The sequence below is a fragment of the Ornithodoros turicata genome, chromosome 6 (genome assembly GCF_037126465.1).
Source record: "Ornithodoros turicata isolate Travis chromosome 6, ASM3712646v1, whole genome shotgun sequence".
Taxonomy (NCBI): domain Eukaryota; kingdom Metazoa; phylum Arthropoda; class Arachnida; order Ixodida; family Argasidae; genus Ornithodoros; species Ornithodoros turicata.
Window position 1 is genome coordinate 67256695 of NC_088206.1, and position 17268 is coordinate 67273962.

General features: G+C 48.4%; 1 protein-coding gene and 1 long non-coding RNA gene across 8 annotated transcripts in view; one reads left to right on the top strand and one right to left on the bottom strand.

Annotated features, from left to right (window-relative positions):
• LOC135397122 (muscle-specific protein 300 kDa-like) overlaps positions 1-17268 on the bottom strand; it is a 177056-nt gene that overhangs the window by 65632 nt on the left and 94156 nt on the right. For all 7 annotated transcript variants that reach the window (XM_064628473.1, XM_064628475.1, XM_064628474.1 and 4 more), the window contains 18 exons: positions 17072-17239; positions 16087-16266; positions 15857-16015; positions 14647-14820; positions 14400-14576; positions 13930-14055; positions 13690-13854; positions 13465-13583; positions 13178-13385; positions 12610-12936; positions 12409-12532; positions 11256-11586; positions 10319-10505; positions 8385-8673; positions 7976-8292; positions 7558-7875; positions 6818-7441; positions 2976-3130 (listed from right to left, as the gene is read on the bottom strand). In XM_064628473.1, the coding sequence (XP_064484543.1) occupies positions 2976-3130; positions 6818-7441; positions 7558-7875; positions 7976-8292; positions 8385-8673; positions 10319-10505; positions 11256-11586; positions 12409-12532; positions 12610-12936; positions 13178-13385; positions 13465-13583; positions 13690-13854; positions 13930-14055; positions 14400-14576; positions 14647-14820; positions 15857-16015; positions 16087-16266; positions 17072-17239 (4148 nt within the window). The remainder of the gene's footprint in view (positions 1-2975; positions 3131-6817; positions 7442-7557; positions 7876-7975; positions 8293-8384; positions 8674-10318; positions 10506-11255; positions 11587-12408; positions 12533-12609; positions 12937-13177; positions 13386-13464; positions 13584-13689; positions 13855-13929; positions 14056-14399; positions 14577-14646; positions 14821-15856; positions 16016-16086; positions 16267-17071; positions 17240-17268) is intronic.
• LOC135397129 (uncharacterized) lies at positions 3160-3993 on the top strand. Its single transcript, XR_010423596.1, has 2 exons — positions 3160-3788; positions 3858-3993. It is a non-coding gene; the product is annotated as an uncharacterized LOC135397129 (long non-coding RNA).

A 17268-nucleotide genomic window follows, 5' to 3' on the forward strand; every position in this document is an offset into this window, starting at 1 on the left:
TTGATCGAATCAATTAGTTTTCATGCACCGATGAGAACTTTCCGCCAGTGTCGTGTTTTTAATGTTCCGAGATTGAGCTCACTAGGTCCTCTGGCCCGTGTGCAGCGTCTTTATAATAATGAAATTTGTGACATTGACGTTTTTGATTGTACAATGTTTTACTAATTCATGTTCCACTGTCTTGTACTAACCATTGTACCATATTAGAAGGCCATCGCGCTGTTTATGAACAAGCTAATAAAACTATTATTATTATTATTATTATTATTATTATTATTATCATAGTTGTGTAGTGATTGCGGCAAAAGGTCTAACAGTTGGAAAACAAAGAGGACGACGATTGCAGAGTGGTGGTGGTGGTGGTGGTGGTGAAATGGCTCGCCGTTGTCAGCCTCACATTATGTGAGCAACGTCACGACTCACACCCTGGGGGAATGTGCGTCCTGGGCCGACTTCTAAGGGAACTGTACCGACATATGTCTGAAAGCGTCTGAGGAAAACCCAGGAAAAACCCCAGACAGCACAGCCGGCATCGGGATTCGAACCCGGGTACGCATTCGATCGCAGAGTTCAACTGCTTCAACTACCACTAGGTCCCTATGGATTCCCTTCACGTTGGTTTTTCTTTTGTTGCACCACGTACAAGTGGAACGCGTAAGACATTATAGCGCAGAACCACAGCAGAACCGACAGATCATCCGGGCGGACGCATAATACAGGGTGTGTGCAGAAAAACATGACCCGCATTTTTACATGTAACTCGTTGTCTACTTAGCCGAGGAACTTCCGGTGGCGCACGACGGCGTATTTATGCGTCCGAAAGCTACAAAAAAATCCTGGAAGCCATACTCAGTGTAAAAAAATAAACAGAGCGCGAAAACATGGGCTTCCATGCATTAGAATAGGGCGGTCATGACAGTGCATTGTAGTGCATTTCCGTCTCATGAGAGTTATGTGCAGGCACCGCTAGGGGTACTACCGATGAGCATCCATGTGGGACATCGTTTCGATTTATGCACCGATAGCTCCCCTAGCGGTACTTGAACACAACTCTCCTACGTGCACCATGTTGCCCTTCCACATACACCCTGTTGTCCACCATGTTGCCCTATTCTGATGCACGGAAGCCGACGTTTTCGTTGTTCCGTTTATTTTTTAAGCTGGGTATGGCTTCCACAATTTTTCTACAGATTTCGCACGCATAAATGCGCCATCGTGCGCCACCGGAAGTTCGTTAGTTAGGTAGGCAACAAGCTATGTGCCTAAATGCGGGTCATGTTTTTCTGCACACACCCTGTACAAGTAGCACGCTTTCCGAACTTACAAATCCTCAAACTTAGCTTCTGGACACCATGACACAGCAATATAAATGAAACGACCGCTCCTTAGCATAAAAACGTCGAGCACTGGTAAACCGTTGCGCGAAAATACGAAAATTTGCAGGAACGCTACCCACGGCGAAGACCGCGTTGGTCTATGTCCTACCTCCATTGCTGTCCCAAATATATTTAGCCTATTCCGAGCAAACGGCGAGGAAAAACAGTGCTGCGCGTCATCTTAGTCATGCTGTGTCTCGCCCAGTTCCTCTGGCAGAACTGGAACGGGGCTGCCGCCAAGCGGACGAGGACGGACTGCTTTGGACCCGTGCCCGGAGGCTAGCTTCGTCGATGCTATATTGAGGCCCATCTGGTCCGGACGTCCGGGTTACATAAATGCGTTCGAAGTTGCTGCCGTCAACAATACACTGCGACGTGCGGATCAACAGCAACTTCGCAGTGCTTCGAGAAAAAGCTTTTTCTCCGTCAGCAAAGTTGCGGCAAGTGCAAAATAAATGTCGCAACGTGCGGGGACTTTGCAAGAGGACTACGCGACGGTGTCTTAAGAGGTGGCATTTCACATACTTCAGAAACAGCAGTAGTACGTGAAGGGAAGTACATGTTTAAGTCTTCAATCAGGGACGACAGGCCCTGCGTCTGCGTATAACCGAGCGGATACGGTGCTTATACTACACGATTGTACGCTTACAAATGGTACAGGACTGGACACATTAGCTCAGAAATCCCCTTCTTTCTGGTACACTTTCGGAGTACAAAATTTCATGCAATCGTCAAACCATACTGCTAAATGAAATAGCTTTCGATCACGCTTAATTAGAAAATCTCAAACTTCCTTCAAGATAAGAACAGCTGTGCGCAGTGTCGTGGTCTAAGTTATGAAAATAGGTCCATATATTTCTGAGGTCATTGTTGAGGGGACTGCGAGCAGTGAACATTTTCGATTGCCGGGGGGCAGGTCAATCGACGACATGGTCGGCCTCAGGTTTTCAGTCGACGGCCTCAGGTCCCCTGCCATCAGCCGTGCAACTAAGCGTTCGCGAAATGTCTAGAGATCCCGTTGCCAGGCACCTCTACTTCTGTAGCTGAAATTCCTTTTTTTCTTCATAGGTCGAGGACAAGCCGAACTTATAACCCATTATACTTGCTCCGCTTCTGTGATATTTAAAATATTCGTCGACATTCACCTTTACCTTGCACAAAGACATTGCGGGTACTGCAAGGAACCTGATTTTTCGAAATATGTTCGAAGTGTTCTTCGAAACCAAACGTCCATCTAAGGGCTGTTTCACACGACCGTGTTTGTCGTCCGTTTGCTTCAACAATAGAACCTAAGGGCATTCGAGCCCAGTAGGTCCCAACGGGTCCGTTTTGGCTTCGTCAAAAACAACGGACGAGAAAAACTTTCGTATGAATCATGCCTAAGCAAGAGCTGGGGATTTCGTACCCGTCCCCAAGTCTACTGCCGCGTTACACCATTGACAGCGGCCACTACAGCGCCCCCCCCCCCCCCCCACCACCACCACGCCCCCCAAACAACGATGACGAAAACAGGCCAAGATCGCGCCCCCGCACACGCAGCCTTTCGAAGCGTCGCAGCTTTCGCGCTCGTCACGTCACAAAAAGCAAAGGCCTACTTACCGTTCGTGTCGGTCCCGCAAGGCTTGCACCTCGGTGCGGAGGGCGGTTGCCCCGGTCTCGGACGCCGCGTTCAGATACACAAGCACGTTCTCGGACTTGGCGCAGGCGTCCTCCACCCGGTCGCGCACGTGCGTCGTCGTGCGTTCAAGCACCGCCTACCGGAAAAAAGATAAATAGCATCAGGAACACCTTCAAGACATCAAGAGAGGCGCGACACAGACGTCCTTAATTTAGCAAGCTCGGACAGGAGCCAGGGCGAGCGTCAATGCAAAGCGCATAATGTATGAAGCTGCATCTCAACGGCGTGCACAGCTGGTAGGTGCATCATATAGGGGCAGACGGCATTGTGCGAATAATCCGTGAGCTTTGCGCAGTTTCTGTTTGCTTGGCCGGCGCCTTATACCCTTGGAGACCGTGAAGATGGTCGTGCGGTACGGTCGCTCAAACGTGGCCAATCGGTTGCTTGGCACGGACTGGAGGACCAGGTGCGTAGTGCGCGGGTGAGTTTTGAGTCAACACGGGTGTCCAGATGTCCAAGGTTGGGAGTGCGCGCTACATGGTGGACACTCTCGTGTAAAGATGTGCTCGCAATGCGAGACGTTCGACCTGTCGGTGAGACATATAACGTGAAGATAGGAGTTCCAAAGATGCAAACGGGGACTGAGTGCTTGTCTCGTCTGTAGGGACTTACAAACAGATGACTTGGTTACCTAGGTACACGTCTGCAAGTCTGTACGGTCCCATTCTCTGCTAGCGTGTCACTCCGAGGAAGGAATGCGCCGGAGCGTGTTCCATAAACTTTTGTCCAGCACTGTAGGCAGTTGTCTGTTGTTTGCATCTTTGGCACTGTACCCTGCACCTTTTAAGTGCTTGTATTTGCAGGAGGACGTCGAGATGGAGTGTTGCTTCCGTGCATTGCGGTAAGGTCATCGCAAGCGTGCAGTTAGAAAGCTACAAGACGCTTCGCGCAAATTTGTACTGTATTGTAATAAACAGCATATGCTAGAAATGTAATATACATATTTGCGTGATTTGCGTAAAATAGCTTCAGCATCCAGAATGGTTCGAGCACGAGTGGGGCAGGCACATAATGAACTCGAAACTCCGCTTTTTTATTGTATTTTTTTAAATTTGGTTATACGTCAAAGGCCCGTGATTGCACTGCATGACGCAGGCGGCACAAGCAATATTTGTACACAAAAGTGTACACAACATATAGAGAATACAACTACAATGCAATGCCGTACTAACACTTTCTTTTTACTTCCAAAGCTGGCTCCCCGAGGAAAAAAAACGAGAAAGTGCGACTTAATCGAGCCGGCAACTGTTTTTAATTGCGACACAAGTCTCCGAGTTTGCCGTTTACGCGTAATCGCGTTACCTCGCCACGGGTTGGTCAGCTCTGGCCGGAAGAGTACGGTCAAAATGTGGCCGACAACAACGCCGAAAACCCGACGCGAATTAGCGGAGTACTTTCTGTGCGATTTGATGTAATGCATGGCAAGAGCAGACGAGGTATGTTGAGGGTATACCGTGTTTCCTCTCTGAAATGGTCGAAAACGTCACTCGTACAAGGCCAATCAGTGAGCGCCCTTTGGCACACAGAAGTCCAATCCGGACACAGAAGGCCAGAGGGCCTTCGGCGACCGACGTAGCGGAGAGTGTGATCGGCTTGTGGAATATTGTTTCTGGTTGGCGTCGGACGCGTTTGTACAGTCAAAAGAGTAACACTGCTTTCCACGTGACATATTGGTCGCGTTAGAGGTCACTGGTGAGCGAAAGCCGGCGTATTTACCGATGCCTTTTCGCTTATGATGGTGTCTTCGACTGGTCGCCCAGATACTCCGAGCCGGAGCGGGCCAGACCACATCTCACTCCAACTCCGAGACTGAGGAATCGTGCACGAGCCGAACGTCACACGTTCGAGCTGAGGAGAGGAGAGGTAATGGCTTCCGGCGTTTCCCGCGAAGTCGAAACCAGGGTTGCCAGACTGGCCTACTTTCGGTTTCGTTTGGAGTCTTAAAAACTGAGTTGGCTACTTGGCTATTTTAGTTTTGGCTACTCTTCTGAGTTCCTACTGAGCAGTCTCGCATAACGCAAGGAAACGATATTTGCGGGTTTTTGAACTTCATCTCTTTCTGCTGCCCCCCCCCCCAAAAGAAAGAGAAGAAAAAAACCCGGCACGTCGACAGCCTCCCGGCAAGTTCAGCAGTGATGTACTTTACGGGGACGGAGAGTGCAGCGTACAACTGGAGGAACGTTATACACAACATCACGTCATATACAGGGTGTCCACGCTAAGTGTGAAAGATTTTTTAAAAATATATATAACGCTTTTTCCAAGATGAAATCAATTGCAATATAGCATATGCTGAAGGGCACTCCCTAGCAGGGCATTAGCAAAGTCCAAAGGCAATGTCTTAATTAACTTTCATTAATTAACCTTTTAATTATAAAAGCTACAAAGTTGTCCCAATGAGAACATCTGTTCCTTTCGGTCACCTGATATCGTAGCCGTTTTCAGAACAAAAATCCGTTCGATAGATCGCCCGCAAAAAATTCGTGAAGGAACGCCATTTTTTTTTCTTTATTTTGTTCATTGCGCTTCTTAGAAGACGCGTATTTCCTTCATCCCCAACGGGAGAGGGGGAAGGAGCACAGTGCTGCCTCATGCGTCGAAGATGAGCTTTAACTTGCGGAAACAAAACAAAAACAAATGTATCGGGTGACTCTATCGGAACTGGCATTATCTTGGGTTGCATTTTCTGTTTCCTTTTAATCTTTTTCCAGGACGCGAGAGGCGATAGTGTGCTCTTTCTCCCTCTCACATTGGGGGTGAAAGAAAGACGCGTCTTCTAAGAAGCGCAATGAACAAAATAAAGAAAAAATGGCGTTCCCTCACGACTTTTTTGCGGGCGATCTATCGAACAGATTTTTGTTCTGAAAACGGCTACGGTATCAGGTGACCGAAAGGAACAGATGATCTCATTGGGACAACTTTGTAACTTTTATAATTAAAAAGTTAATTAATGGAAGTTAATTAAGACATTGCCTTTGGACTTTGCTAATGCCCTGCTAGGGAGTGCCCTTTAGCATATGCTATATTGCAATTGAATTCATCTTGGAAAAAGTGTTATATATATTTTTAGAAAATCTGTTCACACTTAACGTGGACACCCTGTATACTACATGCAATAATCATGGATAGAAACCCTGGGACACGGAGAAAAAAAAAAAAAAAAAGAGGACGACATGTACACATAGAAGTTCTCAGTGTATCCTGAGCGTCCTTTTTTTCTTTCTTTTTCTCCGTGTTTTAGGGTTTCTATGCATGATGATCCTTCACTAGCTAGCCTCCGCCTTGTCCCTTCTCCATGTACAAGCAATAAATTCCATAACTCCATATATAGCGCGCTCGCATTCCCTGTCTAGATTTTGGGAGAAACCGAACCGGTGGGTCTTGATCAGTATTAGGAACGTGGCTAGCAGTGAGCAGCACTCGGAAACATTTCAGGCAGCTGGGCAGTCAAACACGTCACGAGAGGCAAAGTGAAAAAGCAAAGGTAGACGTCGTGGACCGTTGGCTACTTTTTGGCTACGAAAAATATGCCTGGTTGGCTACATTTTGACTAGTGCAGCTTTTATTATCTGGGAACCCTGGCAAACGACCACGACGCAAAACGCACATACCGTACATTCTCGTTACGTTAGCGTACGTTACCGTATCGGTCTCATACACATGTTTCCGGATGCGATAGTTCGTTTAAGAGAACATTTATAGCTGTTCAACTTAACCATACTTTTCCGAGTCGTGTTAGAAAATTACAACGCCGCAAACTCACCTGTAGGACCTTTTCAGCATCTGGCGACTGCAGCTGAACCGATCCAAGCGATTGCTCAGACTCTGCCAGAGCCGTCTGGGCAGCACCAAGGGCTTGAGCATACGCTTCCCACGTGCTCAGAGTATCAATGAGCGCTGCCAGACGGTTCTCGAGATCGGACAAGAGATCACGCCACTGCTGATTCACACTGTCCAGCTGACTGCTGACTAATTGTCGGGAACTGAGGTTGGCCCTCCGCTCCAAGACCCGTCCAGCTTCATTCAACTCGTTCACCAAACTCTGCTTCTTTTGGATCTCGCTGAGCAACTTTGAAAGACTCTGCGTTACACCACGAACAGCTCCCAGAGATCCTGGTCGCTCATCGATGTTAGGGACGCTGGACAAGAAGGCAACCGCGCGGTCGCGGAGACGGCAGTAACGCGTCCAGGCTTTGACGTCCTCCTGGACTTTGTCCAGCGATGTGTCCACGGTTGAAGCTAACATCTTGAAGCGGCGGTGGAGGGCCAAGAGGTCTTGCTCAAGAAGTGGGACGTCGGACTCGTGGAGGGTCGGTCTGATGCGGGAGACTGCGCTCTGAAGACCTCGGAGGTTGTCTTCGTAGGCGCTTGTTTCAGAGAAGAAATCCTAGAGACAGACATCGCTGTGTTACAGCTAGGGTGTCTTCCACCGATTATATGACAGACCGATATTCTGTATTCCATAATAGGTATTTTAATGAAAGGGACTTGTAAAAAACCTACCTTCAGTTCTCTGCAGAACTGCTCGATGTTCTCAAAGTTAACCCCGTCTTGGGGCTCTTGCAGTGTCTTCTCAGCCAGGTCGAGCCAGACTGTGAGGGCTTCTCTCAATGTCGTGTACTCTTGGCGAGCGGCCCGTGCGTCTTCGAGGTAGCGCAGGCGGTCCTGGAGTTCGGGCAACAAGGTTGCTTGCAGGAGTGCGAGCTCGCTGAGACCGTCCTGCACGTGCCCTGCTAGAAGCTCGGGTGGAAGCTCGCGGAAAAGCTGTTCCCGGAGGTCTTCTGCAGCCTTGAGGTCGCGCTCTACTTGTTCTTGCAGTGCCTACAGGATTACCAGAGTGGTACATAAATGAGAGGCTCATAAAAAAAAATCAGATACGGATTCTGCCCGATAGTGCAAGCTACGGTCAACTTAAACTTACATTATGTTTCTCGATTTCGGATCCAACACCAGCGGGTTGAGCGTCCAGAAGAGGTCGGGTGCGAATTGCAGCGTCGTCGTTCCGGAGTCTTTCAAGTGCGGCTTCAAAGTCGCCGATGAGTCGCGTTTGTTCTGCCACTAATGTCTCATGTTCTTCCTTCATCTTCTGAACTGCCTTTCGCAGGCCAGCAAGTTGGTCACGCAGCCTCTGCAGTTCTTCCAGAAGGGCATTGCGATCCGCGGACGAACCTTCACTGCCGATTGCTTCTCCTTTATCACGCGCAGTGGTCAACTTGCCCTCTGTCTCAATTATTTGACCTGAAGGAAGTAAACAGGAGTAACATTTCTGCACTGACAAGACATGCGTTCCAGGGCAAGTACGGTACACACATTCACACTGAAACACTTACTTATGATGTTCTCATACTGCGGCACCTTCTCAGACGCTGGCTTTTTGGTTTTTTCGACGGTATGCATCGTCTGTTCGATTCTTGTGATGGTTTCAGTGATCTCTTCGATAACCTGTCGGTAGTGCTGACGCTGAGCGAGAGAGTTTCTTGCGCGACTCAGAAGCGTTTCTGTGCGTCGACGAAGGTCTTCGAAGCGGGACAGCAGTTGCTGAAGGTCGTCCGCAGCTTTCGCGTGGGCTCTTAAGCTCGACAGCTTGTGCTGCTGTTCAGTCATCTCACGTACGATTTGCTGCAATGAGAAGAACACCACACCATAACGGATGTGGACTGGGGCTGATGGAATGGAACCGCCTAGTCCAGTGCCCGAAAACCCATATGAAGCGACATCGTAACTGTATGTTCACACGGGCGAAGTTCTCTAGAATGCCGCAGTGGAAGATGCGCAAAACGTCATAGCTTTCTGCTCGCAGTAAGCGCAAGTGCTCAACGTCATGCGTTTTGGTGCTCTTCTACTACCATCAGGGCCCATCCGCAAGATAATCCTTAGCAGACGACAGTGCCGATGGTCGGCACTGTCCCGGTGACGGCCCCTGTCCCGGCCCCGGTGACGACGGTTCGATAAGACTTTGAAAGTCATTAACAGTAAACTACAATCATATAAAGCCACTTTATTTCCCGTTACTTTCGCCGTGCATTGACCCGCGCAATCACCCGCTCTGCCTTCATCGGAACAAGTGTCAGGCTGGACACGGCAACCAGGAGCATGCAAGTGCCTTTCAGGCTGTCATAGCGGAGTGAAAAACAAGCCGTGAAGTGTCGTCCAGAAAACTCGACCTTTCTCCCTTTCTACAAAGCGTGCGATACTCCTGTCGAGCCGACCCAACGCGTTCGGTCTATTCTGTCCCTCGCACTCCGGCGCGTCTCCTAAACGTCTTCCAGAGCAACGAGCGCGATACGCGCACAGACGAAGTTTCGAAGACTGCTAATTGGTTTTCTGTGACCTCCCCATTCCTCTCTTTCATCACGGAGCAGAGCTGCACTTACGCACTCCAAACTGCGAGCTGGAGCCCGAGAGTTCATCGAGAGCGCAACGCTCCATAAAAGGAGCGATACCGTTTAATAAAAAGGAGCTCGCTCCCTGCGCTCTGGAGCCGCTACTTAAAAGAAGACTTCGCAAGGATTCGAAAAAAAATAATAAAAATTAGGTGAGCATCATGCTGAACACAAACCACGCCCCAGATAACGAATACAGCATTCACATTCATTTTGCGCGAGTAATTAATTCGTAAATAATGACAATTAGCAAACCGAAACCGAAACGCGAAGAGCAGAAACCCCACGGCGGTTCGTCCGGAGGAGGATACTGTGACGTCACCAAGCATTGTCGTCTGCGTTGAAACCTGCATTTTTCCTTGCCGGATGATGGCAGCAGTGTGTTGCTTTCAGTGCCCTCTCGCTTCGTAATAAATTCGTTTGAATAAAGTCTGCGCACTTTTCGAACGAGATATTTCGTACACATGTTCCTGACATTCTAAAGGTTACGGATGCACCACAGCCTTTGTGACGATTTTGTTGCGGAATCCCACTTTAACGCGCGACGCGTTATACTAGCTACATTGCTCGCAGACGACGCGATGAGTCTGCCAGGAGTGACGTGTGATGACGTATAGCACGCATGCAGACGGCTCGCTGCGACGGACGAGAACCAGATGGTTAGTGAACGGCATCGAGTAGCGTCACAGCCTTTTCGCCGTAAGCAAGAACTTTTTTTTTCTTTTTGCAGGATTGCAGCTTCAGTCTAGTTAATACTTCAGTTCAACTACATCAACTAAGTTTGCACCTCGGATTAGGTACCGCGAGGGTACGGCCCCTACTAAGACGACGGGTTCGTCTTTAGAGCCACCTGGGTACGCTCGAAAGATTGGCACACCAACCTGGACAGCATCCAGAAGCCCTTGTGCATCCTGCACAGCGGGACCGAGGGGCCTGTTGAGCTGTTCCACACGTTCTTGAAGACTCTTTAGGATAGTAACGCCTTCTTCGAGCTGGGTCTGCACTGTTTGTTGTTCTTTGATGGCATCTTCCAGGGCAGACAGGCGTTCTTGAACAAGTTTGTCCACCCTGCAAGATACAAGGCTCATTACGTATTTTGAGCTGCGTCCATGAAGTCATATCTGCACCTGCAGGTCGCGCTTTCTACAGTAATATAAACACGTGTTAAGAACGCGTCTTGTTTTCACAAAATACAAGTTCAGGATACTTATCGTTAATCTTAAGCCAGTGACAGTGCCCTCGACTCCACGGAAGATATAGCGAAACGTACAGCAACAGGTTTTACGGAACCGCTTGGTTACAACAAGCCACTAACAAGGCAAGAAATTACCGCGCGGCTGCTCCGCAGTGCTACACCTGCTTACGTTCGGATTGTGAAACCACCTGTACATAAAGTAAAGTAGGATCGCTTGGTCTTGCAGCTGCAGTTTGTAAAACGATCCAGACGTGCAACGATAACCTTTCGTTGCAACGTTGCAACGCTGTCTTTTTTGCTGTTTCGCTGTTTTCTTGCAATGCAGCTACAAAGAGAGCAGGGGATCTCGTTCGACCGCGGTGAACAGCGATACGTGCGTTACACAGGAGAAATGTTCCTAAATGTCGACCTTTCTTAAAAATATTTTTGAATTGCATTCCGGAATAACCAATTGACGTAATTGCACTTCGCTTTTTAACGAATAACGGCATAGCAATCACTAACGCAACGATCATAGCGCCGCGTACCGTTAGCCGATACACGTGCTAAACACCAGTACCATAAAAAAAAGAAAAAAAAAGTTCAAATGCGTTAGATGGTTCACAAGAGTGTCAGAGACATACCGCTTCTTTCGTTCCTCCATATGGTTCAACCTTCTCTCAGCATCATCTCTCGGTCCAAGGGCGCTGGCAAGTTTCCTGGTGCGGCCGAGATCGCCAACTAGACGTTGGCCACTCTCTTGCGTCGTAAGGTACGTTTTCTTCTGCTCTTCTAGTACTTCAATTGAAGAGGCGAGCAGCGGTTCTGGAGCAGCGGACGCTTCGATTTCTTTGAGGAGGTATTCTGTGGCTTCCGCAGCGTCTTCGTACTCTTTCTGTGCCTTCAAGAGCTTGTTGAGATTCTTCAACTTGTCGTTGACATTCTTCTTGAGTTCCTTCATCTTTTCCAGGATTTCTGTATGAAATAAGGTTTTTGGCGTTCGAGCTGTGACGTCCAGCATGACTTATCGACTACTCTACCAGTCTACGTAACGAACATAACAAGGGGAGGGTACTTTGCTGTAAACAGCGCTGTTTACTTATAAGCTTGGTACGTCAACGCGAGGAAACATTGGGGACACACCTTCAGCCTTACAGTACACTGTATTGAGTATACGTAATTTCACGCGTATTAGCCGCGGCTTATGAGCGATTTTTTTTTCTCACGGGTGCTCTGCGGCTTATCCACCGGTGCGGCTTATCTGATGACTATTTTTTCCTGGTATTTTCCCCATACGTCAGTTTTAACGAAAGGGCCGGGCCGACAGTGTCTCTGGAACAGCACTGCCCTGCCAATGCACGAACAGTGCGTAATAGGGACGCGCCCACATTCGAGTAGAATAACTTCCTGGAACATTCCCCCAAGCAGGTTTAACGAAAGTGGTGACAGTGATTCACGTCTATTGGAAGACTACTGACCGATCAATCCATGAAAAACGCCCAACAAGGGCACAATCCGATCTTGGTAGAACTCTAGAGCTGACCTCCTTTGTTGTACACTATGGGCCACAGGGTTTATGGCCTTCTCTATGGTCTCCTTTGTCGTTCAAATCAGTCGTCTCGTATTGCTCGCGGCTTATCTGCGAGTGCGGCTTATCTGCCAGCAAATTTTCAAAACGTTCCTAAAAACGCGTCCCGCGGCTTATCTGCGGTGCGGCTTATACGCGTGAAATTACGGTATATACTGCTTAGGTTAGTACAAGAACAACAATGAATAAATGTTTTGTTGCCTCTGTACCTTCAACGATACGCTGCAGGTTCCTCCTGTCTTCCGGTTCACAATGAGGTTCCAGTTCCTTACTGTGCCGAACCACCTCAGTCACTCGAGTTTCCTCGAAAGACTTCACATCCTTCTCAATAGCCTGCACAAAAAGTTTCACGAAGTTATACCAAATCGTAGTCTGTTCAGCGACAGAAATGCCCGCTCAAAATTATTCACCTGCGCAGCGTCCGTTTGCCTCTGTGTGTCGCTGATCCTGTCGACGTGCACCTCAACCCTCTGCAAGTCCTGTTCCTTTTCGCGGATCCATTGGCGAACAATCTCGAGCTCGTCGTCGAAGTGGCAAGTCTTGCTGAGAAGGTCGGACAGGTCTTGAGCTCGTTGCCCGAGGCCTCGAGCCAAGTTGTCGAATCGTGTGCGTAGGTTGTCCAGCATCTGGCTCAGTTGTTGAGCTTCTGGAGCATCCAGTTCAGGAAGAAGAGGCTGGAGGCGTTTGTCGAAGTCTTGCACGACTCCACGTTTGTTGTCTGTTTCACGCTGTTCTGACTGCGAATTCGTTAACAGCATAAACTTGGTTACCTGGCGTGCGTGAAAATTTAGGTTAGGTTGGGTTGGGTTGGGCTAGAGAGGTAGGCCAAGTTCAGTTTGACTGAGCTAGGATTACATTATGTAGTGGTCTGGTTAGAATATTTCATGTTGATTTGGAACGGTTTGGGATGTAATTGTGCGAGCTCGATTTTGATTAGACAAGCTGGATTAGGTACCAGAAGTCGGTTCCTATGCCTACCTTGACGTGTTGAAGAGTAGTTTCGACATTTGCGCTGTGGAAGCCTGGCCGAAGCGGACGTTCCAATTCGGTTGTTTTCTGTAGGAGCCATTCTTCGGTAGATGTCATCTCCTCTACGAGGCTGTCTACCGTTGTCTGTATTAGGTCCAGGCTCTTGGTTCTTCGTAGGATACGTTTGCGGAGTTCTTCACATTTCTTCTGCAGTGATCTGTGGGAAGCGTAACTTTACAGTTCTGTCTCTATGCTCTGCCCTAGCAGACATCTCTTCTGATCTACGAGACACTTACTTGATCTCGTCCTGGCACTTAGCCTTGTCATCTTTCTCTAAGCACTTTGACAGAGTGGCCGTCTTGCCCTTGAGGTCGTTCACCTGGGTCCGGATACTGTCCACGTCTTCTACCAATGACTGCACGCCAGAATTGAATCACATTATAGTACTGCACTATGGGGCCAGCGTAGACTTTATGTCCATATTCCGTTTTGAGCAAGGACTTAGGAAAGAGACCACGTACTTGCATCAATTGCAACCTTTGCCGCGCGTCACCAGCAGAGGGCTTGTCGGTCGCTTCGATGGTTGCTTCTACAGCGTCAAGGCGCGTCTTCACTTCTTCCAACAGGTTCTTGTACTCTTCAATGGCCGCCATCTGGGCGTTCCTTGTTGCCACGACTTTGCTCACCTGAATAGGACATTAGGTCATCGCATGCAACAGTCACCTGTAGATCCGATTACGAAAAATCTCCGCGATCAATACCTCATTGTCAAGGTTCCTGAGTCTGTCACGCAGTGCTTGTTCACCCGGTGCAGGTGATCCTGCACGTTCTTTGCGATCCAGGGCGTCCAGGGTGGCCATCTTGTCTCCGGCCTCTAACTTGATGTCCTGCAAGGTGACAGAAAGTTAATTTCACAGAGCCTTTGCATCAGCATGAACAGGATCGTCAAATTGCAGGTCGCAATGTAGACAGCTTCTACGGCACAACAGAATGCTTCGAGAAATAGCCAGTTGTGTCGTCGAACGACACATAAGTCATGGACCCAACCTTCAATTGTCTGCAGATTGTGAGTGACCTGTCAACACTCTTCAACGTATGCAGCGGTTTCAGTGGCGAAACGTCGGACACGCGCATCTTATTTCCATTTTGTGGACATTTCACTCCGCAATCAACGTCACTTTAGTCATCGTGTGACACGTGGCTCATTAACTCCCATATTGTGTTTCTTTACCTCAAGCTGCCTGACGTGACTGTGGAGCAGCTGTGGCTGCATGGGTAGTGGACTGGAGCCCAGCTCGGCGACTGTGCTCTGCTTCTCCTGGACCCACTTGTCCAGGGCGGCTCGCTGCTGAGACGCTTCCTCAAGTTCGTGCAGCAGCCCACTCAGCAGCGATATATGAGATTCCACCTGAAGCCAACCCCATAGAGAGTCATTTTTTCTCCTGGCTTTCAACCCGTGCTGCGCATCTTGAACCTACCTGTTCAATGCAGTCTTGTAGGCGGACCTTGACGCTCATTTCTTGTTCTCTCATCGGGAAGACGGCTCCAACCTCAGGGCTAGATGGCCGGCTCACTGAAGACACGGCCTCAACGCATCCTTGTATGGCAGTCTGCAGTTGGGTTCTAGCATCTGTCAGCTGAGACAGGACACCCTGAAGGAAATCAAATTACCAATCGAAATCATTAAATTTCACCATGCAACACGCGCCGATGGGAGCCTTAAAGGGACCATGAAACGATTTATTTCTCGTTTTTGTTTTCATGATTTCATGTTGAACACACAACTGTAGCTTTACGTTCGGCAAGCAGCGGTGTTCTCACGACAGAAGTTAACCGTACCGGCACCGAGAGTACCGACGTTATGCACTGGCGACGGGATACACCTGGCGACGCGCCATGGCGAGCGGAGGCGGGAGTTTCGTGGTGAGAAACTTGACCCTGTCACCGCTTTTCCCGAAAACGTCACCGAAGACGTCATGGCGTACGGAAGCGTACGCCCATGATTGGCCGACGCTCTTTTGTGCGCGCCGTGTGCGCGCCGTGTGCAAACCCAATGTATTTAGGGACCATTTCCCGCTCCGCTTTACGTTTCTGATGTTATTGACGTAATTGTACGTAATAAATAAAAAAAACAAATTCAAAGGAGGCCCACAGGACCACGCGTGTAGAAGTCAAGAATCGAGATGAGGAATATGAGAAAGGTGCAGGAACACAAGAAAGGAGAAGGAACATGAGAAAGGAGAAGGAACATGAGAAAGGAGCAGGAACATGAGAAAGGAGCAGGAACATGAGAAAGGTGCAGGAACACAAGAAAAGGAGAAGGAACATGAGAAAGGAGCAGGAACATGAGAAAGCAGCAGGAACATGAGAAAGGAGCAGGAAGATGAGAAAGGAGCAGGAAGACGAGAAAGGTGCAGGAACACGAGAAAGGTGCAGGAACACAAGAAAGGGGAAGGAACATGAGAAAGGAGCAGGAACATGAGAAAGGAGGAGGAACACAAGAAAGGAGGTGAAAAACGAGAAAGGAGAAGGAACATGGAGGAGAGGTCCTGAGGCGATTTGAGCGCGCGTGGTTACAAAATGGCACACTTTCATCGGGAAACTTTTGTGAAAGGAACCGTTTCCGGCAAAAACTTTATGAGACATTCGGGAAATTTTATGGTCCCTTTAAAGCGATGTCATCCATACCTCGCATGTTTCCAACTGAATTTTTGTTGCGTCTGCTGTCTGAGGACGACTGTCGCAGAGCTTGGCAACTTTGGGTTCAAGTTCGCTGAGAAGCTTATCGCAGGCGTCCAGCGTTGTTTCGTAGTTACGGAACTTCTGAAGGGCTGCTTCCAGACGATTCTGGTTTTGGAGGGAATCAAATGTGTCAGAGTACTGGAGAAGTACCCGGAGTACCCAGAATGCCGTATTACCTGGACGCGTGTAGCACCGTCAAGCAACGCATCGTAGCTCTCTTGGATGTTTGCGAGTTGCGAGGCGACTTGCGTTTCAAGTGTTGGAGACTCGCTCTTGTAACGGTCAACCAGCTTGTTGCCTTTGGCTTTGACCTCGTCAACGACGCGTTTGTACTGCTTCACTTCTGACAAGACTCCCTGGAATCATATGCACATGGACGCTTAAGTCGCTCTGAAAGTTTGTTTGGGATATTGGATACGACATCAGGAGCTCAGGTTGAAAGATATTTTGTGAAGATTTGAAGAAATACATTCTTGAAGGTCAGATAGTCCAGTTGAAAGAAAGAGTCCAGTTCATGTTGATGTTGGCAAAAAATAAAGAAAAACGAAAGAAGAAGAAGAAAGAAAGAGTCCAGTGTGATAAGGCATATAATAGGAGTGCCGGCATTAGGCAATTAGGCCGGCATTAGTGATGCTGTAGTAAGTTATTGCTAAGTACGAGAATGTCAGAGTGCAGAGCAAGCAGTGAAGAAAAATAACAGAAGAACTCTCTAAACTATCATTTGATTTATTGATTGCACAAGATACGTAATCAGGAACTGTCTCCAAGGTTATAGGGAAAAAAAACATCAACAAATGTCTTCAGTATAAACAGCAAAGTGGTACTTCAGGAAAAAAGCATAGCAGAGTAAATCGCAAAAAGGCCTCATAAATAGACATATAGCCAAACAAGAATGATCAAGCTGAGGAGCAAAGCAAAGTCAGGAACGTCCTCCTTGGAGGGGTGACCGTGAAAAGTTGTAAACTGTGCCTGTCGCCAAGGAAAAAAGGCTTGGGATCAGGAGAACGAAAGCGCGTGCGTAAGAAACAGCATCAAAGTAAAAAAGACAAGCTGTGCAACGTATTCAAACCATTAGACTGACTAGTCAACCTCGATGCGTCGAGGAACTACGAGGATGTTCTCTTCCGCATCATGCTTCTAAATAAGTGCTTCGTTGCTTACCCTGTACTTCTCCAGCTGTTCTTGTGTCTGCTGCAAGTTCAGTATCTGGACGGAATGTTGAGCCATAATCTCGACGGAGGTCTGAAGCAACCATTTCTCGGTGTCTTGCAGAGCCTTCTGGTAGCTCTGGAGCTGTTCCAGTTCTTGTTCCAAGCCATCCAAGATACCCTGCAGGAAAGCACGATCGCGTAAACCAG